Raw genomic sequence first — 20,706 nt, 5'->3', positions numbered from 1 at the left:
GTTTTTTTTCCTCCCTTTTCCTTTATTTTTCTTCTTTTTCTGTGCCATACCCGTAGTAAAATGTAAAACGCTGCCCCCATGCAGTTCTCCAAGGCTGAGGGTATTTCAGGTTCTCCAGCTCCATGGACTGAACTCCAGCTTGGTGGCAAGATGGGCTTGACAAACCTCAAAAAGCCAAAATGAGTAAAAAATAGCAGATGAAGAGTGTTCATAATTCTGGCAGCCTCTCATTTGCACCCTTTCAAAACAAGTGCAAAGCCCTTGGTGAGTTTTTTCTGTCAGTGCGTGAAATCGTGCCCCAGGAGTCTGAGGGGAGCTCAGAGTTTGGTGCTCTGAACCCTCTCCCAGCTGCTGGTTTTAGTAAGAGCTGTGTTTTAGGTTTAGGATTTGTGTGCTTTATGAAATTTCCATTTGTTGGGGCTTTCTTCAGCAAGAAAATAATCACCTGTGGCATGGAATCGACATGCCACAGATTTCTGTAAAATGAGGAAAGGGTGCACAGTTGAAAGACCCTGGAGTGTGTGGGTTTGTTTTCTCGGTGGCTGGATGGATTGGCAGAGGTGGATGTGGTACCCTGGCCATGCCTTCTCAACCCATAGGTTTCATCACTCCAGTGTCAGCAGAACTTGGTCTGGTTAAAGGCAAGAATTTTGTTCCCCTGCCCAGTCTCCCCAGGTATTAAAGGAAGGAAGAAATAGTGACCTGAATAACACTGCACACAGCAGGCAGTTGCTGAAAGAGTTATAAACCTCTTTCCTTTGGTGTCACAGGGAAGAAGCCAGGATGGCAAGAGTTTCTTTGAAACTCAATGGTGTGCTTGTATGTTCTGTAACTGGAAGAGAAATGGGTACTAACAGGCTTGATTGTATGGTGTGACAGCATATCTTACACAGTCTGTATTAAAATCTTTTGTCTAGACAAGGATGAATTCTTGGGGGATGAAATATATCCTGTTTTCAATGTGGATAGAAACAGCCTGCAAACTTAAATGTTTCAGGAAAAAAGTGTTTCTGTGGTCATTTCTATGAATAAAATAAATTGATGCTGATTCAAAATAGCACAGGTGGGGTTACTTTGTGTAATTGAGACCACCTGAGACTCAGCTGCTCTCACTTAAAAGCTGTATTGTTGTTGGTCTTGTATACCAAGCTCAGAATCCAGAACTGGAATCTGCCTTGCAGTTTAACATCCAGCAAGGTTTACACAGGTTTATCTGCTGACCTCTGCAGAAGCAGCACCTGTTCCATGGGTAAGAATCTCAGAATAAGAAGTGCATTTTCAACAGGATTTGGGAGTGGTGTCTTGTTTTATGGAAGTGTATCTGGGAATATGCTTTCTGCTAGTTTAACAGCCAAGTTCCTGACCACATATGGGAAGAAAAAAAATATTCAGTGAATTTAAACTATAAAAAACTATGGATTTTTGTTTTTCAAGCACAAGCTACATAATGAGGGTCAGTTGACCTCACTAACAGCAAATAAAAAATGGTTGTAGTGTGTGTAGATCTCCTGTATCCAAACTATTCCATATTCCTAGAGAATTCTAGGGAGAGTTCCTAGAAATGCAACTGAAGGCATTTTAAAATGTTTGTCATATGCACTTATAATAAGCCAGTAAACAGCTGTCAGGGTTGTTGTGCATGATAAATTCAAGTTACTGAGACCTGTTAATTATACGGATTTGACACGCGCACAGAGGGGATGAGGCAGCAGAGATCAGAGCAGGGGATTGTTTGTGTCCAGTGTGTCTCTTTCCCTTCACATCATCCCTTATGACTGGTTCATGTTTTTGGGATGTCCTGGGGGGATGTGGGTGCACCTTGGTGCCCCCATGGTGCTCCTGCTCAGTCAGAGCCGTGCTCTGCGTGTCACTCCGTGCTCTGGGAGATGACTGGGACGCAGCTGGGAGCCAGTTGGTTGTGTTGACACAGGTGTGTGTCCCCTCTGTTCTGGGGATACTGGGAGAGCTCACTGCAGCAGGACAGGCCCTTCCAAGGGTCACCGAGGGGACACAGTGTGGGGAAAGCACAGCCTGGCTTTGGAGGGCCAGGGCTGTCACAGGGCTTAGAGAGAACTGCTCTGCATGTTCTGTTCCAGGACTGTATTATCATAATGGGGGTATTTACAGAAAAGAAACCCAGCTCTCTGTAAATTGTTACCTTTGTCCTCATATCCCAGCCTTGGAATTCACAGCATACCAAAACCACAGGGAAACGTTAGGTTCCCCCCTCCCCCCATTTATAAACTCTAGGATAGATGTGCAGAACACATGAGAAAATAAAGGTCAGTCCCTGCAAAGAGCAGGTCTGTGCTGAGCATGGCATCTGCAGTATTTCTGTGTTAACAATGGCACCTGCAGTGTTTGTGTGTTAAACGTGGCACCTGCAGTGTTTCTCTCCCACCAGCTCTGTACAGCGCTGTGCACACCAGTAACATGGATCAGAACGTTTCAGTAGTAACGGAAGTGTCACTGTAAGAGAACTAACAAATTCAGCCCCACTCAGCACTCTAAGGAACCAGTTTTAGAGCGTGGTCGCTGCATTGACAACTTGCTGGTTTGATATCTGAGGCTGTTACTGGGTCACAGACTGAACACAGAACCAAACAATTCAATATTTGGCTCCTGCGGATCAAAAATATGCATCTGCTGACGTTAGAATTAACGAGCCAAGCAAAAGGAAAGGGGTGTTTCTTTGTTTAATTTACAACAATTAAATAAAATCCGGGATCTAAATGTTCCCTTGGGAAAGTACAGTTGTAACTACATTGTTTACACTTAATTGCAAGCACTGAAAAAGTTATTTGCACTTCTCCAACACTGAAAATTTTGGGTTTAATTCTTAATCTTCCAGACAGTTATGCTGCAGAGCTCACTAACTCAAGCAATTTAAAGTGCATGCATTTCTGGAAGGATGGACAGTTGTAAGGGTAAGAGGAAGAGAGTAAAGCACCGTTTGTTTAATAAAGACTACATTAGGTCATGTGTAAAAGCAGACCATACATCACCGTAGAACGGGATACAGAATTTCTTAAAACTTGATTTTGTTTCTGATAATATATCACAACAAGGTACATGCATAAAATAACAACAAAAGATATTAATTGCAAAGTTTACTTTAATTAAACCTTTTTAATGATACACAGTACAATGTATCCACTACTTTGCTAAAATTCACAACAAAAGCAGGTTTCATATGTTTAAAAATACTTTTCATAATAAATTCATAAATAGATGAACGTAAAGTATAAAAAATTACCGTAGTATGCAAGCTTGCTCCCTTGGCTCCTCGTATTCCAAATGATCTAGACAGTATTGTGATAAGAAAGTTTCAAAGCAAAACAGTTACTGATGATTAGAAATGTACAGCCTGCATCTCTTGAAGGAACCTTGAAAAACAGCAACACATTTGTGCTAGAAAATGCAGAATCATTTTAACACTGTTCTCATCCAAACCCTTCAGATAATTTTGGAATGCAGTGAATGAATTCAATATGAATTAGAGATTTTCACCTTCTCCCCAGCAGGTGTGTGAGCCAGCCTGGCTGGAATGCTCCCTGTCTGGAGTTGGGGGCTTTGGACCTGTCAGGTCACCGAGTGAGGCACAGAAGAGGGAAAAGCTGGTTGACAGCACTGAGCATATCTGACTGTCAGAAATCCTTTCTCCTTACAGACTTAGAAAATAGAAAGCTTTAAAAACACTCACAAATAACTAAATTCACTTTCTGCTCAGTAGGTGTCTGTATCTCTGTCTGGCAGGCAGGACAGGGGCTGGTCTCCTCCCTTGGCCTCCCCAGCTTTGGGAATGGTATGTGTGTGTCACACCATTCCAGCACAGCTTTGGGGAATCCCTGATCCTACACCACCAAACCCTATCTGCAAAGTTCTTATCCTCAGCAATATTATCACTCTCTCAAGAAAACGTATAGAGCATTTTATTTTGTCAAGTATCAAACTACTTTTCACACCTAGAATAATCTATTTTAATATCATTTATAAAGGGGGGAAAAAAAGCTTCCTTATGCACAGCATTTAGGGAATGAACATGAAAAATGCAGAATAATCAGGATGCTCTGCCTTTCACATTAATGTTTTTTTTTTTTTCTCTGATTCCCTTTAGTGCAAAACCACTTCCATACAAGTTTTGTGCTTTTTTTGCAGTGGTACTGAGATGCTTTTGAACATTGACAGGCATCTGTCTGCAGCTTTAATGTCTCTGAAAATGCAGCTCTTGGCTCACTTTTAAAAAATACTTGCAAGTTGTCAAGACAAGTTTGCATGCCGTGTTCAGAGGACAGCCTTCATACCCTTGTTTTCACCTACGATCGTGTAGGTACCCAAAATCCCTCCCTCACATCTGCAGAGGAATCCACATTGCTCAGAGAGCTGACTGCAGAAGGGTGTTGATCATCCCATTTCCACATCCCAGTGCAGTGTAAAGGGGGTGAGTAGGAGACTGGCTTTTGGAGATGCACAGATGACGTGGGGCAGGAGCCTTAAAAAGGACAGTTTCTAAGGAAGTACAGTCAAAGTTCTCCTCTGCTTTTATCTGGAGAAGATAATCTCTGTGCCATAACCTCTTTTTATTGATTGAACAAAATTGAAGTTAAAACTGCCAGCCTGCCACAATTTTGGTCTCTAAGATAACATTTACAGCAGTGTGGATCTTTTTTATCTAGCTCTAGGGGGAAACTGAGGTTTAAACTCCTACAGAGCAGTTAATGCTAAGGTGTGTGTTTCACATGCTCTTATGAAAGCTTAAATGCTTCATTATTCCGTTAAATTTGAGGCTGAGAAAAAGTACAAGTGTCAGCAGTTCGGTTGGATAATAAAATTGGAAATAACCAAAGTCTACAAATGTCCTCCAAAAGAAACATGAAAAGGGACTTTTAATGATAAAGAAAGCCTCAAGAAATTTCTATGAAGGTACAATCTTGGATCTTCTAAAGGTTTTCAAATGGTGTCCTGGGGGAGAGACATTTTTTAACCTCATAATGGAAGGCCTAGATCCTAAATACAACTGTAAGCCGATTTAACAGCTCTCCAAATGTTAAACTGTGTTGTTACCATACACTTAACTAGTTCTTAGCAGACCACTCTTCTTCAGGACAGAAGGCAGTCACCTTTGTGTGGTACAAAAAGCTAAGAGGAAAACCTGTAACTCCTTGAGTAGTGCTCTGTTTTACCTGTGGGAAGGAAAGTACCTCCTTTGAAGGGAGTGAGCACTGATTACACCTAACACCTTTCATCAGACTAAACAGAAAACCTTCCCTGACTGTTACTCGGCCTTCACTTTCCTCATTCTTGGGAAGTTCTCCTGTTCCCTGGTCTTCCATGGCCACTGACTCACATGGAAAGACAAGACAGCTGTTGACAGTCTGTCCTCAGCAACACCTCAATGTATGTATTCCCTGTGTAATACAGGGAACTGCCTTTATCAGCATTCAAGTCACAGAAACCCTTGATAAAAAAGACACAGTGAAAAAAAAAACCTGCAACCCTTTTATGCTTCAAAGGATTATTTTTAAAGTGCATTTTAACATGTTTCAGTCACCCCCAAAAATGATGAAATTTGTCATACTAAAATCAGGACAGGAGAGTATCCTGGCTATTTTCATCTAACTTCTGGCAACAGTTCCATGGAGAGCAACTATATATTTGGGTTGGTTGATTTTGTAAGCCTGCTCTTTTCCAAGTAAACTAAACACAGAACATCTAGCTGTGGAATTGTTGTTTTTCCTACAGTATGCAGTGGAGATTGCAATGAAATGCTTCCATCTGAGATTTTTTGCTCTATAACCCAGTTCAATAATCGAACACTACCTGGCCAGTAAAAACCAAGATACCCTCTAACTCCTCTAACTAAAATCACAGTGGGATGGTCAGCACTGCTCCAGACAGAACAAAAATCAAACTGGGACAGCACTTCCCAAATCTAGGAATCCCTTCCTCCAGCATGGAAAAGAACTGTCAAACCTAAGAACAGCCCCATTATCAAGTCACTATACTTCACATAACTGTAATAAAATGTAACTATTAATCTACATTAACAACCTGGCATCTTTTACTGCCTAAACTGTAAATACAGAATGCCTTTTATTTGAGAAAATAACCTAGTATCATTTGAGCAAGGCTAATGAAGTGGTTAGGGTGATTAGCCCAGACTCTGGGATTCATCTGCACACATCAGTTCCAAGAACCACCGTTCTGTGAGAATGCCTGACAGGGGTTAAGCTGAGCCAACCCCACGGTTGGAAGGTACCTGAGGGAGAGGAACTTTGTTTTTCAGGTTCACAAAGCATGTATTGTTCTCACTTCATTTTCCTCCAGCACATTGTTTGCCCAAAATAATAGGGTAAACTTCAGTGGTCTGTTAATATATAAATGTTTTGGCAGCAGGATAGGTAAAGAGAAACCATTTCTACTGAGGAAGTAACATATTCATTCCGCTGGATTTAAAGAGACTTTCACTGTGCCACTGAGTAAAACAATCCCACAAAGAGAAACTGATGATGTTATTACCTGCCAATCCCCTCAGCACTGGTGGGAGACAGCAAAAGGCATTCAGGTGGTCCCCTGGCTGGGACTGTTCTTCAAATCAGTGGGAGTTTTAAAGGCAAAGAAAGAAAACGAGCAAGAGCTCCACGTTTGGTGAAGTTCTTGGAAATCTGGGCTTCATTTAGTTTGCAATGTTACCTCCCAAAATCACCTGCTTTCCAGTCCAGTGAGAGGGATAAAATCATTAGGAAATTTCCTCTGATCTTAAGTATTTTCATTTTTTTTTTCAAATTTTGTTTTGCAAGGCAATGTTAACAGGTTTCTAGGCTGACATTTATTTGGTTTTGTATTTACAAAACTCCAAATATTTATACAAGTTCCATCTGTGATGATGGACTGGATGAGTAACTGGAGATGAAATTTGCTTAAAACAAAAATACAAAGGGTACCAAAGCCCCCGTTCCTGGGAACCACTGTGCTGATGATTTCATTCCAGTGTTTGCCTCTGCATTCCACTCCCAAGTGTTACAAGGCAGGGATCAACGTCCCCTTCTGTGCTTTTGTAACATTTTTGCACTGCCAAAAATAAATGATAAATACTAATGCAAACACATGGTCAGCCAAGGAGATCTGCTTAAAAGCAATTACTGCACCATAGTTTTGTTAATATTCAACTGCCAGTAAACAGGTTTCTTGGCAAATGTTTGTGCTGTGAACTCTGAACATGCACTGCTGAATTATTCACTTGATGTACATCAGTGCACATTTGTAAGCCAAGATCTGAACCTCAGGATTTTACCCGTAAATCACAGGTTTCTTGCTGCTCTCTTCTCCCAGGTACCCTTTTGGTTTCAATAGGATTAGGGGAACTAAACCAACAGCACTGTCCTCCTAATGAATTACACAGCTGGCTGTGAGTCACAGGGTTAGGAAAGTCTTCAGCAGGGCAGTGGAAAGCTCCAAGTCACACTTACTGTTGGTCAAGAAGCTCTCAGTGTGGTGAGTGCTGTGCTACTGAAGAGGACAGAGAAAAGGTTTGGTTCTCAAACTAAACCTGAGCTGCTCCCAGCCCGAGCACCGTCACTCTGAGCTGCCCCCAGGTGAAAATAAACCTTCAGTCCAGTTCTTTGTTCCCTTGTGCTCGGTCAGCAGGGCATGCAAACTTGTATTACACTTGTTACAACACAGAGGAGCCAGCAGTTAAAAGACAAAACTGATTTCAAGCCAGTCTTAGTTTTCTATAGCAAAATGCAAACTAATCAGAATTGGTGCCTTCATCGGAAAATGAAAACAGCAAACAAGTCCCTGCTGCTGCACTGCACGTTTTGTGACTGAACCAGACCAACCTGCAGACAGAGACTCAACCTTCAAGGGTTGTTTAAGAGAAACCTCCAGGCAAATTGTAAGGAGAAGTGTAGTGCCTGGGCTAATTCCACTTATTTACTAAACAAACCTCCAAACTAAGAAATGGATCAGTAACTCCTCATCTCTTCATGTACTGTAAATAGACAATCATTGACTGCACTGGAAGCAGGATTTGAGTTCATTTTGCACCTTGTTCCAGTTCTCCATGAGTTACTGTGTAAACTGTGGATTTCAGTCTGAGTAGCAGCAACACTGTTCTTAAATGCCTGTGAATTTATATCAGCATTAAATAATTTGGCACTAACCCTGCAAATAGTGGGAGGCTGAGCCTATCTGGGGGTCCGTGTTCACACACACAGCACTGCAGGACTATGACCCACACATGTAAACTGTAACGTGGCATGACAAGGTCAGATGCTTCCAAGTATTCTGTATCTCAGGGACCATCTAACCAGGAGGAAGAGCACTCACCAGCACTGAGCTTTAGCTTGGACTGTCTTCATAGGTTTTCCTGAGAGCAGGATATTGGGAGTACACTGACAAATCCAGACTTTGGACAATTCTCATTTTCAGTGCCTAGCTGGACAATTTATTGCCTGTTATCTTTGGATGTAGGAGAGATGGGAAAGTCCTGGAAAACTATCCAAAAATACTACCAAATACAGCAGCTCAGCCTGCTCTTCCACAGAAAATATTAGAATTGTGAAAACTATGCCAATTGAAAAAGGTAAGGCCCTTTCACTCTTGCAACTGTAAAACCTGAAAACTAACCCCTCAGATTAGAAGCAAACAGGCAGGCTACAAAGCATATGTTACTCCTCAGTTATCTACTTCATAGTTTAAAAAAACAGAAAGACCAGAGAATGGTTTAATATTTTCTACAGAAAGATGAGTAGTATTAAAATTAGTATCCATTAGCCCTTTCCTAAGTCTTCCTGATTTTCATGACACTGGATATGTTGAATGGCTAAACTGGTGCAGCCCTAGTAGCAAAACAATTCAAGTCCTTTTTGATCTGGATTTTTCAAAAGAGACAAATGATGACTTGAAGTGGGTACTTTCTGAAAATGAGCTCCTTCATATAATCAGGACTGCAAAAATCACCTGCCATCCCTGAACACCTCTGCTTTACCAGCAGAGTTAAAAATCTTCCTGCTCCCTTTTTGGAAGGTGCCTGAGTGTAAACCCAGAGATGCTGCCATCAGTACTCCAGCTGCACCTACCACTGAGAGCCAAATCTGAAAGAACTGGGTGTAGCTGGATTATGAAATCAATTTTACTTAATAATGTAGACTTTTGATCAACAATGACAGATTTTTCCTGACGAATGTTTTCATGAAATGAAAAGCAACTGGTAACTTGTGATAGGGAAACATTTGGGTTCAAAGTTGGGAGGGAATCACTCAAAAAGACGCTGGTTTCTTCCAGGTAAGAAGTTGTAATGCAGGCAGTTTACAGCTACTCTGAGCTATTCTTGCCCATCTAGTATTTAAAGAGATGGTTTAAAAAACAAAACCAATACAAAAACCAAATCCACTTCTGCCACTTAAGCAATGAACACTCTGGTAACACAATGTCAGAGGTATGACCAGAATTAACCCTGTAAATGACAATTAGGCACATGGCAAGAGGTCGTGGCTACAGTCAGCTCAAGGCTTCTCCAGTTCCTGCTTCCAGGGTGCAGGTCTTGAACTGTGAAATGAAATGATGAGACCTGAGGGCAAAACCTCAGTGATACCCACTAGGAAAAAGGAGCTATCACTGTGCAAACAATAACAAATGAAATGCATCTACCCTCTCCTCGAGGCTGTATTGAAATAACTACCCTGGTCCAATCCTGCTCGACTGTAAGTCGTGATATTGCCTGGGCTGATTTTGCTTCTGTTAAAACGATAACTTAAAATCATCACAAAACCTGAGAGAAGGCTCCCCCACCTGGGCCTGTTCCACAGCAACTAGCAGTCTATGCCCTAGGACAGGCACCTGCTATTTGGTCCTGTAATCACAATGCTGGGGATTATGACACTTGGAATACCTTTGTCAAAGACTTTTTGGTCACTAGTGGAGTGCTGAGGATTTCAAGAGACACCGTCAAGGTTGCCTGTTCCAAAAGGGACATCCTTTGCCAGAAGTCCCGTGTGAAATGTTTCACAGCTTTGGCTTTGCATGTCTCTTGCCCAGCCATCTGTCTCCCCACCCCACATCACCACCTCAAAGTCGTTCCTGCCATTTTCGTAACTTGTATGAAGGTTACGGGAAATAAAATGGTGGGGACAAATGTTAACAAAGTTTTTCAGAGGGTTTGACTTTCAGGACTACTTCTCAAAAGTCCCTTTTTAAAAATAAGACACCAAAGCAAACAGGATTGTGTCTAACTTCTACAAAATTGCTGGTTTCACAGGAGGAGAGTATGGCTACCATGCTACTCAGCATTAGGGTGAAGCACCATCTAAATTCCGGGAAGGTCAGGGATATCACCTAGCTCTTATCAGCAGCCACACCCCCAGCCTTCCACAACGTCTTTGCTGTCCAGCTTGATGCTGTCAGTGTTCTTCTCGCTGAACATGGGCCCGCCGTGCCTCAGCATGAGCTCCGTGGCCATCTTCACAAAAGCCTCCTCCACGTTGCTGGAGTCCTTGGCAGAGGTCTCGATGGCACAGATGATGTTGTCATAGTGGTCAGCCAAGCTCTGGGCCTCCTCCAGCCCAACCTCGCGAAGGTCACTTAGGTCAGACTTGTTCCCTGGAGGAGAAGGAAACAACACAGTAATTTATAATGACTGTTTCTGCCACAGGAAGAGTATAGCTGGAGGTTCTCTGGCTGCCCAAGGAAGCTGCAGGATTTCCAGTCATGGGGGGGTTCAAAATTTGACTGAGAAGGCCCTGACCAACCTGCCATGGGCCTCTCTCTGAGCAGGAGGTTGGAGCTGTAAAACCTCCTAAGCCCCTTCCAACTTGTATATCTGTGTGGCCCATAGGACAGAAAAAGGAACAGAACAGTGGTGGCTGTAGACCTTAACAAAATTGAAGTGGGCTAGAAATGAAAGCTGAAACCACCTTGTGAAAGCAGCAGCTGTCTGCTGGGCCCTAGGGAAGTCAGAACAGAACTGCTGTTCCATCAGCAGGTCTAACGGACGTGGCCCTGAGAGCCACATCTGAGTCCAAACATTGGGGCTGGGAAGCAGAACTTGCAGCAAAGAACTGACACACCCTGACTGCCCCAAAGGCCTTCCAAAATCCCCTGTCTGCTGAAGCGTGGGGGTGTTCCAGTGCTTGCTGTGATGGAGCTTCTCTGGGCCGTGAAAACCTTGGGATCTTTATCATGAGAACAGCAGCTGTGCTTCAGAACCTGGAAATCTTGGGCACTCAGTTCTCCACCAAGGGAGATGCAAAGGATTCAAAGCTGGCTACTTCTTAAAAGAAGTTAATCAAAGCAAAACATTTCTGTTTGGACGAATCAGTGCTTTCTAATTAAAAAAAAGGGGTCAAATTTTTGATCAGATCTATTGCTTGCATCTTAACTTCAACCAGAGATAAACTTGTGACCACCTTAAACAAGTATTGCAAATAATGACACTGAGCAGTAGCCTGTGGTGCTGTGTCGATGCTGGGAACTCACCAATCAGTAACTGCACTATATTGGAGCCGGCGTACTTCCTGACATCCTCGATCCAGCGAGGGATGGACAGGAAGGAGCCCCTCTTGCTGATGTCGTAGGCCAGGATGGCCCCGTTGGCGCTGCGATAGTAACTCTGCGTGATGGTGCGGAACCTCTCCTGGCCGGCCGTGTCCCAGATCTGCAGCTGCATGAGACAGGACAGTGAGACACGGGCCAGCCAGCTCTGCTGGCCCAGGGACAGGGACAGTGAGACACGGGCCAGCCAGCTCTGCTGGCCCAGGGACAGGGACAGTGAGACACGGGCCAGCCAGCTCTGCTGGGACAGGGACAGGGACAGTGAGACACGGGCCAGCCAGCTCTGCTGGGACAGGGACAGTGAGACACGGGCCAGCCAGCTCTGCTGGCCCAGGGACAGCACCCCACACCACTCTCCTCTGGAAATAACACACTCTGGCACCACCTTTCTCTAGGCTTCATTCAGGACTGAAGGATGGTAACAATACCTGCTTGAGAACCTCGATCTAAACATAATGTATGTAATGTATGCTGAGAACTTCGCTGCTGAAAGTTCTGTCTGTATCTCTTGGGACACACGGTGTTCCTGCAGTCATCTGCTTCTGTGGCAATTATCAAATTATCTCCTGTGTGTCCAGCCCTAGCCCTTTGCCACCTCCTCTAGCACAGTCAGCAGAAAAAGATGTTTCCCCATGGCAAAGCCACTCCTGTTGATCTGGTGTGTCACTGAAACTACAGGTGGTTTTTCACTGGAACATCGTCTGTGGCACTGCTGTGGGTTTGCCAGTTCTGCTCCTGGAATGACTGGAGCAGGATGTGGTCACATCACCTGAGAGCACTGATGCTGCTTTAGAAGGAAATATGAGATCATTCAAAGAATAGAGATAAAAGGGTATAAACGAAATGCCAGCAATTCTAGGGTTCAGTAAGGTCAAAGATCGAGTCAGGCTGCTCACCTGTCCTTTTCCAGGGGGCAGAACAGACATTCCATCAGGGCAGCAAGAAGAAATGCTTGGCTTACACACTTTTGCCCAAATCCAGCAGCATAAGAATTATGAGTTTAGTATCAGGGTTTGAGTTCCCAGTACTAGATGTTCCAGAGGAAGAAGCCAAATAACTCAGAGTGGACAAACACAACATCCTGCTCATTGGGAAAATTTCTTTCTAAATCCTCTTGTTTTATAGGTTGTCTAATGGCCTGGAATATGATGGTTTATATTCCAGGACCTTTTAATCTGAAGTAACTGTGGATGTTCTCATCCTCCACAGAAATCTCTAACCCTTTTTGAATCTTTCAAAGCTCTTGGCTTCAATATATAGTAGCAATGAAACCAAAGAATTTCCTTTTATAAATTTTATATTCTCAGTCTCTCTGTTGCACTTTCACTTCTCTATCCCCAGATGAGAAATGAGAGACCACTGCTTGTCTTTCTGTGCCATTCCTTATGCTCTGCATCTCTTCTTACGAGACAGAGCATAAGCAAATACTTCTGGGGTTTTTAATGTTTCCCCCTCTCTCTGAACTTCCTTATTTTAAAGAGCTGACACAAGTTAATATAATGTGTCAATGATATTTTACACCAAATAATGGGGAACCATTTTTTTATTTATTTCTTTTGCACAATAGCATTTCCTTTCTGTCTTCAGACCCCTGCATTTTTGAGCAGTAACTTTCCCTTTGGAAAAGATCTCATCTCCTGATGAGATCTCATTTCCTGTGCCAACCAAGCATTTAGATCCCAAATGATGTATGTACAGCTTAAAAGGAATCAATCCAGTGAAAAAGGACTTCTCAGTTCTGGTAAGAGTTTTCTCAGAGAAGGGAAAGGGACTGTAATGGACTTAGAAAACCACAAAGTAATGATTATTAATGGAACAGATAATGATTCAGAGCAGTCGGCAGCAATTACTGGAGATAGGGAAGTTCAGGACAGGTTTCTGTATGATCTCTGCACTCAAGTCTCCCCACTAGACCTTTGTGTCTGTTACACAGTTTTAAATCTCAATACTTGATTAGCTCAAGTACAAAACAAGCCTAATGATGATTAGACAACTCCTGGGAGAGTTCTGAGTGATTCTGTGCATACAGACAAATTAGAAACTTTTGAAATTAAAAATTAAAATGGTTTTAGCTCACGCTTTTCACATGGTGTAAATGAAAGTGCAGAGTGACTCAGCAAGCACGTGGGCCACGTGCTGTATGCTGGATTTTGAAAACCTCTGTACAAGTACATTCCATAAGAATCACAGAATCATTAGGGCTGGAACAGATTCTGGGAGGTGACAAAGCCAACTGCTTTTAAGTGGAGTCAAACCTTAGCTCTTCCAGACAGAATTGCTCCATGATTTTCCCAGGGACCAAAATGAATCTGACCAGCCATCCCAGGATTTTTTGCCCTTTCTGAAGATGAGTACAACATTTGTCTTTCTCTGGTCCTTCCCAGTTTCTACTGTAGTGAATAGAACAACCTCAGAATGTCACCAGCAAGATCTCCCAGCACTCCCCTCGTGTTTAACCCAAACATTTGTGCCTGTGTTCATAGGACTAAATGTACAAAGTTGCTGAAGCCTTCAGAGTCCTGCTGGGAACAGCAGAGAGCACATTTTTGACCTTCTCGGGAGCTCAAACAGCACCCAAGAGCAAACGAGCACCTTTCCTCCCAGCCCACATCCTCCAGGTAAGCTCAGACATTTGAATTTCGTGCTCCTCTTGCGTAAGGATTCTGAATCATGGAGCTTTTTACAGGATCTGCAGTTTGGGGGGCTTTGCTCTCCTAGCTGAGGCTCCAGGAGGTATCAGAGCCTCATTTGCAGACATGCCCAGCAGCTGGCACGGTGTCTGTCCTGTTCCATCAGCCCTGGGGGCAGGAGGAGCCAGGGCAGTGCTCCCTGTTTCGGGGCACACTGGAACCACTGGTTTGAGCCAAGCCAAGGCAATACTGTCAGCAGGGGCTTCCCACAATTTGGAACCTTGAAAACCTGCCCTGTCACACTGCTTGAAGTTTGAATAACTGTCTTCTTTTAAATCATCAAGAATACACACTGCAGACACATGTGCTAAGAACCAGATGACTTAATTTAAAGCAAGTTGTATTTCTAAGGGCAAAATATAGCTAGTTTGATTGACAGCATCTTTAGAAACTCCCTGAAAAATATTCCCATATAGCATTGAGCAATCTAATACATGATTAAAAAGATACAATTTAAGTAATTACAAAAATACCAGTTCTGATCCTAATCCACTATTTTCTCCACCAGGTGTACAGAGATACATTTCAAATTCTATTGAAAAAGAAACATGACAACTCTGTGTAAATACCAATCACAACTATAATTTAAACAGCTATTTAGTAGTAAAAATTTTATATAGTCTTTCTGTACACTATATTTACAAGCATTTAACTCTTGACAAGAATAACAATTACAAATTCCTGGGAAAAAAGAGTATCTCTCATTCAGAAGTCCCTCAGTATAAGTTAAATGTTCAAATGTTAACATCAAATACCAAAGGAACTGTACTAGCCACAGGCTACCAAAAAAGATGTGGTCATGGATTCTATTGTATAAGGATATAACATATGCAGTATATGACCCAAAGTCCTTAATTATTTATTTCCTCAATTTAAATGCTTCAGCTTTGTAAATAACATGATGGAAGACACATCTGCCACCCAGTAACCTTTTGAAGCAATTCCTGATTTTGTCATTACCTTCACAACAATTTTGGTGTGAGAAAGATAAGTTGGGATTGCTGGAGAACTGTGTTGAATTCATCTGAGGATACTAAGAAAAAACACCTATGAGACAAAAGATCAGTGCCAGGCCTTCAAGGGGACCACCAGCAGTAACAAATGAGGACAGGGAATAATAACTCCTGTTCAGAAGGAGTATGACACAATACTCCAAGGAAACAAAGACAAGGAGCCACCTTTCTTGTGCTAATTATTTCACTATTCCATACACATTTACTTACAAAAGCTGGTTATTTTGATCTGCTTTGAGCTTCGAATTTTTTGGACAGCAGAGCCCTTAGCACTGGCTGGTACTGAAGAGCACAGTGCTGAACTGTTATCTCCTGTAAGACTCCTCATGACTCCATACAATGCCCGTAAGTACATCAGACGAAGTCTTGACCATCTTGTTCTATTGGCTTTCTCATCTTTTCCTTTTCCTGCTGGGGAGGATCCTCAGGGAGTGTCTGTCATTCCCCCCTCCCAGGGGTGCAGGACTGTGAGTGGCTGGGAGCAGCTGTGCTGCAGAGGCCCAGGGGGTCCCTGCAGACAGCTGACAGGAGCCAGCATTCCTGGCAGCATCCCGAGCTGTGGGCACAGCAGGCATGGACACACCCGGGAGCTGCTGCCCAGGACACGGGCAGGGACCACGCACACAGGGCCAGGCCCTTCAGGGTGGCACAGGAGAGAAAAACTGCAACGAGGATGTTTCAGCTGCATGCACTGAGGAAAACAGGTGGCAAAGCTTATGGTGGGTCTCTGGGAGATCATTCTGGGATGTCTGGTTAGGCCTACAGAAAGCACTATAGAATAGAGTGGTGAAAATGGTGAGTGACAGGCTGACCAAAGAGCATCCTAAACGAGCACTATCCCACGGGTCATGTGGGTTCTTCTTGCATTGGTGAACATATTGTTTATCGAAGGTTAATGCTTAACAGATGGCCTCAGGACACATTAAATAATTTCTTCCCTCCCTCACTTCCTACATAATTTATTAAGTACTCTCCTGATTCTTCCAAAGTATCACAGGAGTTCAGTTTTACTTTTGCTTCTGAAGCAGCATAAGTAATAAATAAGTACATCCTACAGCTGACACCTTTCTTTACAAGACTAGAAATGTCACTTTTGTGACAATATAGCAAACTCCAGCAGTGAAATACTGGACACAAAGTCTGTGTTAAAAGAATCTTAACCACCTGACTGTGTCTGAATCCTGTCATCTCATATGGCAAACAATAATATACATTTCTGTAGGCTGGCAAATCACAACACTTGCTCCTAAAAACACTTACTGGAAGTCTTGCAACTTCATCTATGCAGTTTTTGCCAAAAGCAACACCTTCGTGGCAGTGTATTTCAATTTAAAGTGATATTCATGCACAGGATATTCAGGATGAACTGCTCCATTCAGCTGTTTCCCCACACAGTTTTCAGAGAATGAGGAATCCTCGTTTGTTGGGCATGCAGTATTTCCATTTGCTCCACACTTGGATGTGTCCAAGTAGCTGACAGAGAGCTACACTTCCTCTGGATAGCAAATAATATTGCTTCCATGTAATAACCAATTGCTCTGCCTCTATTTGTTTAGCAACATTATTAAATCAACAGTCAGGGGACAAGACAGTTAACAAGTCATAACTTTGTATTACTTGCAATTTGGCCAGATAATGACACATTACATTTTGGCCCATTCTGAAAGGAATATAGTTTACAGCCATGAGGCCTGAATAAAAGCCAATAATCTTGATAACATATAGGCGGGAAAAGCTTGGAAATTAAAAAGTGCAATGACACATGAAGTATTTGCTATAAAAGGAATGTGTTTTCAACTGTTCTTCTCTCCTGCCACTTTCTGAAACACATACTGGGAGAGAAAAACAAATATTCAGTTTATGTAAAATACTACTGCATAAAGTAGACATTAAAGATAATTAATTTATCAGTTCACAGGAGGTGATTCATTAAAAGAAAAGGAATTTTGTTATTACTAAACATGATTTATGGACTTGGACTTAGGAATGTCCTTGCCTATCATTATGTAAAATCTTGATTCCAGCATTTTATAAATATCTTTTCTTTCAGTGACATAACAGTTACAAAACATATTTGTTCTGTTTGCCAGATTCTATCACTCAAGTAATTATTTTATCAATAGGACTTTAATCACTGTGCATTAAGTGATTAACAAACACAACTTTTAAACACTTTTAAGTGATTAACAAGACCAACTTTTGGGAACTCCAGCCCGTACTCTAGGATTTAGCCAGCTAAGAAGGATGGCTTTTAGAGAGAGCTCTATGCCACAACATCAAGCAGTAAGACGGCACGCAGCAGAGCATATTTCTAAAAGAATATAAACTGCAGACATTTCACAGAGCTGATGGGGAAATTCTGGATATATGCTGGTCAGATTTTGCCTCTGTACAGAAATCCAGTCACCACTGAGCACAGGTAGCCTTGGCTGTGAAGTTCCATTTGTGTGCTACACTTGCCAAATCCCCCCTGGCTCTGTGCCACGGGGCCTTTCAGCCTGACACCTCCAGGAGCCCCCAGCAGCCAGGCCCCTTATAAATAATAAAAAAAGTTAATTGCAGAACCATAACCCTCTGTATCCCAACATGCATCTTTTCCCTTAGCCAACAAAATGCAGCAGAAGCAAGGGAGACTTAAAATCCTTGGGCTCCAGACATTTCAGAAACATTATGTAACTGTAATGGGAACATTTGAAGCAGAAGGGAGCACTGACACAATTAACCTTAAAATGTTTGTTTCAATCTCAAAATAAGTGTTGTTGGGTTGTAATACTATCCTTAGCCTGACTAAAAATGAACCTTGGGCCACTGGGGATGTGGAGCAAGTAGTGTTCCAAACCTCCTTGGGACTCTTTTTGTAGACACTCTTGTTCTGAGGGGACTACTACAGATGAGCTTCTAAAAACAGGGATTTTCTTATTCCTGCAGCGTTTGCTAAACTGAAAACAAGTTCTGTATTCCTTATGAAGGTCCTGTCTCGAGCAGCATAAACTCCTCATCATACTGGAGCAGCACAGAATCCCCTGCACGCTTCTGTAGAGACCTTTCTCTAAGGTCAAACTTATTTAAACACGTCCTCAACATCTCTTGATTTGAGGCATCCCAATCATCAGCTTATGTAAAACCCTTTTAAACCAGTGTGTCTCGGGTGCCTGAGGCAGGGGAATGAGAACCACAGTGCCTCTGTCACCCAGCTCATGGCCAGGCTTGTTTACTAACTTGTTTACTAAGGGGCTGGGAAGGACCTGTGCAGGGAGCTGAAGTGCTCCTGCAGTCACCCTGACCTGCAGCACGGCCAGACCTACAGCCTGCAACACCCCAACCTGCCTGCTTCGTCAGGGAGCTCACCAAGTGTCAGAAAATGCCTCCTTGTTTCCTGTTTCCAACAGCATGCTGAGCAAACCCACCCAGTCAGATGGACTGCTCTGAAATCTCAGTCCAACTGCAAAAGCCCAACTTCAGCTTCACACACCCCCCACACCCTAACAGACCAAACCACAAAAACCCTCTAAGGAAATGTTTTCATTTTCTAATTGTATGCCTGACTCAGCAGCTGACAAAAATGTCTGTAAGGTAAATCAGCAACAATGTTGGATTAATTTGTTTAAAGTATTGCTCAAAATACTCTTCAATCTGTGCATCCCTATATTTTTTTTCCTAAGTGGAAGTACTGAATAATCCAAAGAAAAAGAAAGCCTCAAGACCTTGCATTTTTTTACTTGGTTTTTGTAAAATACTTGGAGATAACCTGCAGATTTTTCTACAGACTGACTCCTAATACGGGATATATTATATATATATATATATATATATATTATTATATATATTCAGGTGTAAGTACTGACAATGAAAAAGCACACCTAGGAATTTTAGCTTATTTCCTGGGCTAGTCCTGCCCTGCTCCTGTAGTCCCTGGCTGAGACCCCTGGCAGGAGGAACAGACACATTTGTCACTTTTTATGTGCCTGGCATTTCAATGGAGCCAGGTTAAAGGAGAGCCTTAAAGGAGAACCCCCACTCGTACCAGCTCACTAGGAAGTGCAGGAGAGGTACTGACAGCACAAACAGAAAAGCTGAGTTTCCTTTTCAGCTCCCCAGCCCCAGCCAGACATGACAGGAAAAGGTGTCATACTACCAGGAATATAAACACCTTTGCTGGGTGTGGAACTTCTAATCCCCCTGTTTTTCTAAAAAATGTGAGCCTTCATTTCTTCTATTTTCCACTACCTTCTCTGCTTCATATTCTGCTCACCAAAGTCAATTTATAGTACAAAGACAATAGAGGACTTTGACACTTACTTTTGTAAACACAGGCCCAAATTCAAGTGCAATTACTGTACTTCTGTGCCACCAGAAGCTTTACAATTCCATGGTCTTTTCCAGGCGGTGAATGCCTGAAGTGCTTTTCAGTGGGTGAGGAAGTACAGTTGTATGACTCCATTCTGGAGGGGCTGGTGAAGGGATTTATCCCAGCAGCCCCCTACAAACCACAGGTGCTTTAATCCTCTTCTCCCCACTGTTTGCTCACACTTCTGTGCTCAGAGGCCCAGTCTGTTATCGGGCATCTGTGCACTAACAATCTGAGGACAGATCCACTGGGTACAGGTCCTACCCTCTTTCTAACCCAACAACAAGAAAAGCAGATACGTCAGATTTAGGGTTCACTCGTTCTGGTTTGGGAAGAGCTGTAAAAACCGTACTTCCTGTGACGCTGTAAACAACGTCTTAAGATAACTTTTAAACCTGCCTAATTGAACAGCGGCTCCCCCAGCTTCTCTCCATCTGCCCGTTCCCCATCCCCTGCGCCAGCCCAGCCTGGTGAGCAGCCCGGGGCCGGGGTGCAGAGCTGCGGCCGGGGGCACAGCGTGTCCCGCCGGGGCTTTCCGGGGCCGCTCCGAGCGAAGGACCCGCCCGGCCCGCGGGGAGCTCGGGGAGCAGCGCCCGGGGCACGGCGGGGCTCGCTCTGTCCGGCCGGGCCCGGCCGCGCTCACCTTCACCCGCTTGCCCTGGATCTCCAGGCTCTTCATGGTGAAGTCCACGCCGATGGTGCTGCCCTGGCGCTCGGCGAAGGCCCCGGTCTTGAAGCGCTGCACCAGGCAGGTCTTGCCCACGCTGGCGTCCCCGATCAGCACCAGCTTGAAGAGGAAGTCGTAGCTCTCCTCAGGGTCGGGGCCGGCGCCCAGCGCGGGCAGCCCGGGCATGGCGGGCGCGCTCCGGCCTCTGCCCGCGGCCCAGGGAGCCGGCTCTGCTGGGCTCGGCCCCGCTCGGCTCGGCTCGGCTCTGCGCAGTGCCCGCCGCCCGGGCCGAGCGGGACCGCCCCTTCCCCGCCCCGCACCCCTTGCCCCGCCCCTTCCCCGCCCCGCACCCCCTGCTCCGGCCCCGCCCCTTCCCCGCCCCAGCACCCCCTTCCCCGCCCCGCACCCCCTGCCCCGCCCGGCACCTCCCTGCCC

At 43.9% G+C, this 20,706-nt stretch overlaps 1 protein-coding gene and 1 long non-coding RNA gene across 2 annotated transcripts in view; one reads left to right on the top strand and one right to left on the bottom strand.

Moving 5' to 3' along the window:
- LOC114070153 overlaps positions 1-19,022 on the top strand; it is a 19,977-nt gene extending 955 nt beyond the window's left edge. Inside the window, exons 2-3 of the long non-coding RNA XR_003573881.1 lie at positions 14,037-14,171; positions 18,646-19,022. This is a non-coding gene — a long non-coding RNA (uncharacterized LOC114070153). The remainder of the gene's footprint in view (positions 1-14,036; positions 14,172-18,645) is intronic.
- Positions 6,676-20,497, bottom strand: RAB43 (RAB43, member RAS oncogene family). The gene is made up of 3 exons (XM_027907401.1): positions 20,248-20,497; positions 11,479-11,662; positions 6,676-10,602 (listed from the first exon to the last, which is right to left on the bottom strand). Exons 1-3 carry the CDS (start codon positions 20,455-20,457, stop codon positions 10,349-10,351), a joined length of 648 nt encoding a protein of 215 aa, XP_027763202.1. The 5' UTR covers positions 20,458-20,497; the 3' UTR covers positions 6,676-10,348.
- Between the last annotated feature and the right edge of the window lie 209 nt (positions 20,498-20,706).

This window comes from Empidonax traillii, unplaced genomic scaffold (genome assembly GCF_003031625.1).
Source record: "Empidonax traillii isolate 1590-97213 ecotype Southwest subspecies unplaced genomic scaffold, ASM303162v1 scaffold1450:size106763, whole genome shotgun sequence".
Classification (NCBI taxonomy): domain Eukaryota; kingdom Metazoa; phylum Chordata; class Aves; order Passeriformes; family Tyrannidae; genus Empidonax; species Empidonax traillii.
Note: the sequence above shows the minus strand (reverse complement) of the source record. Positions and strands in the feature narration are given on the sequence as shown.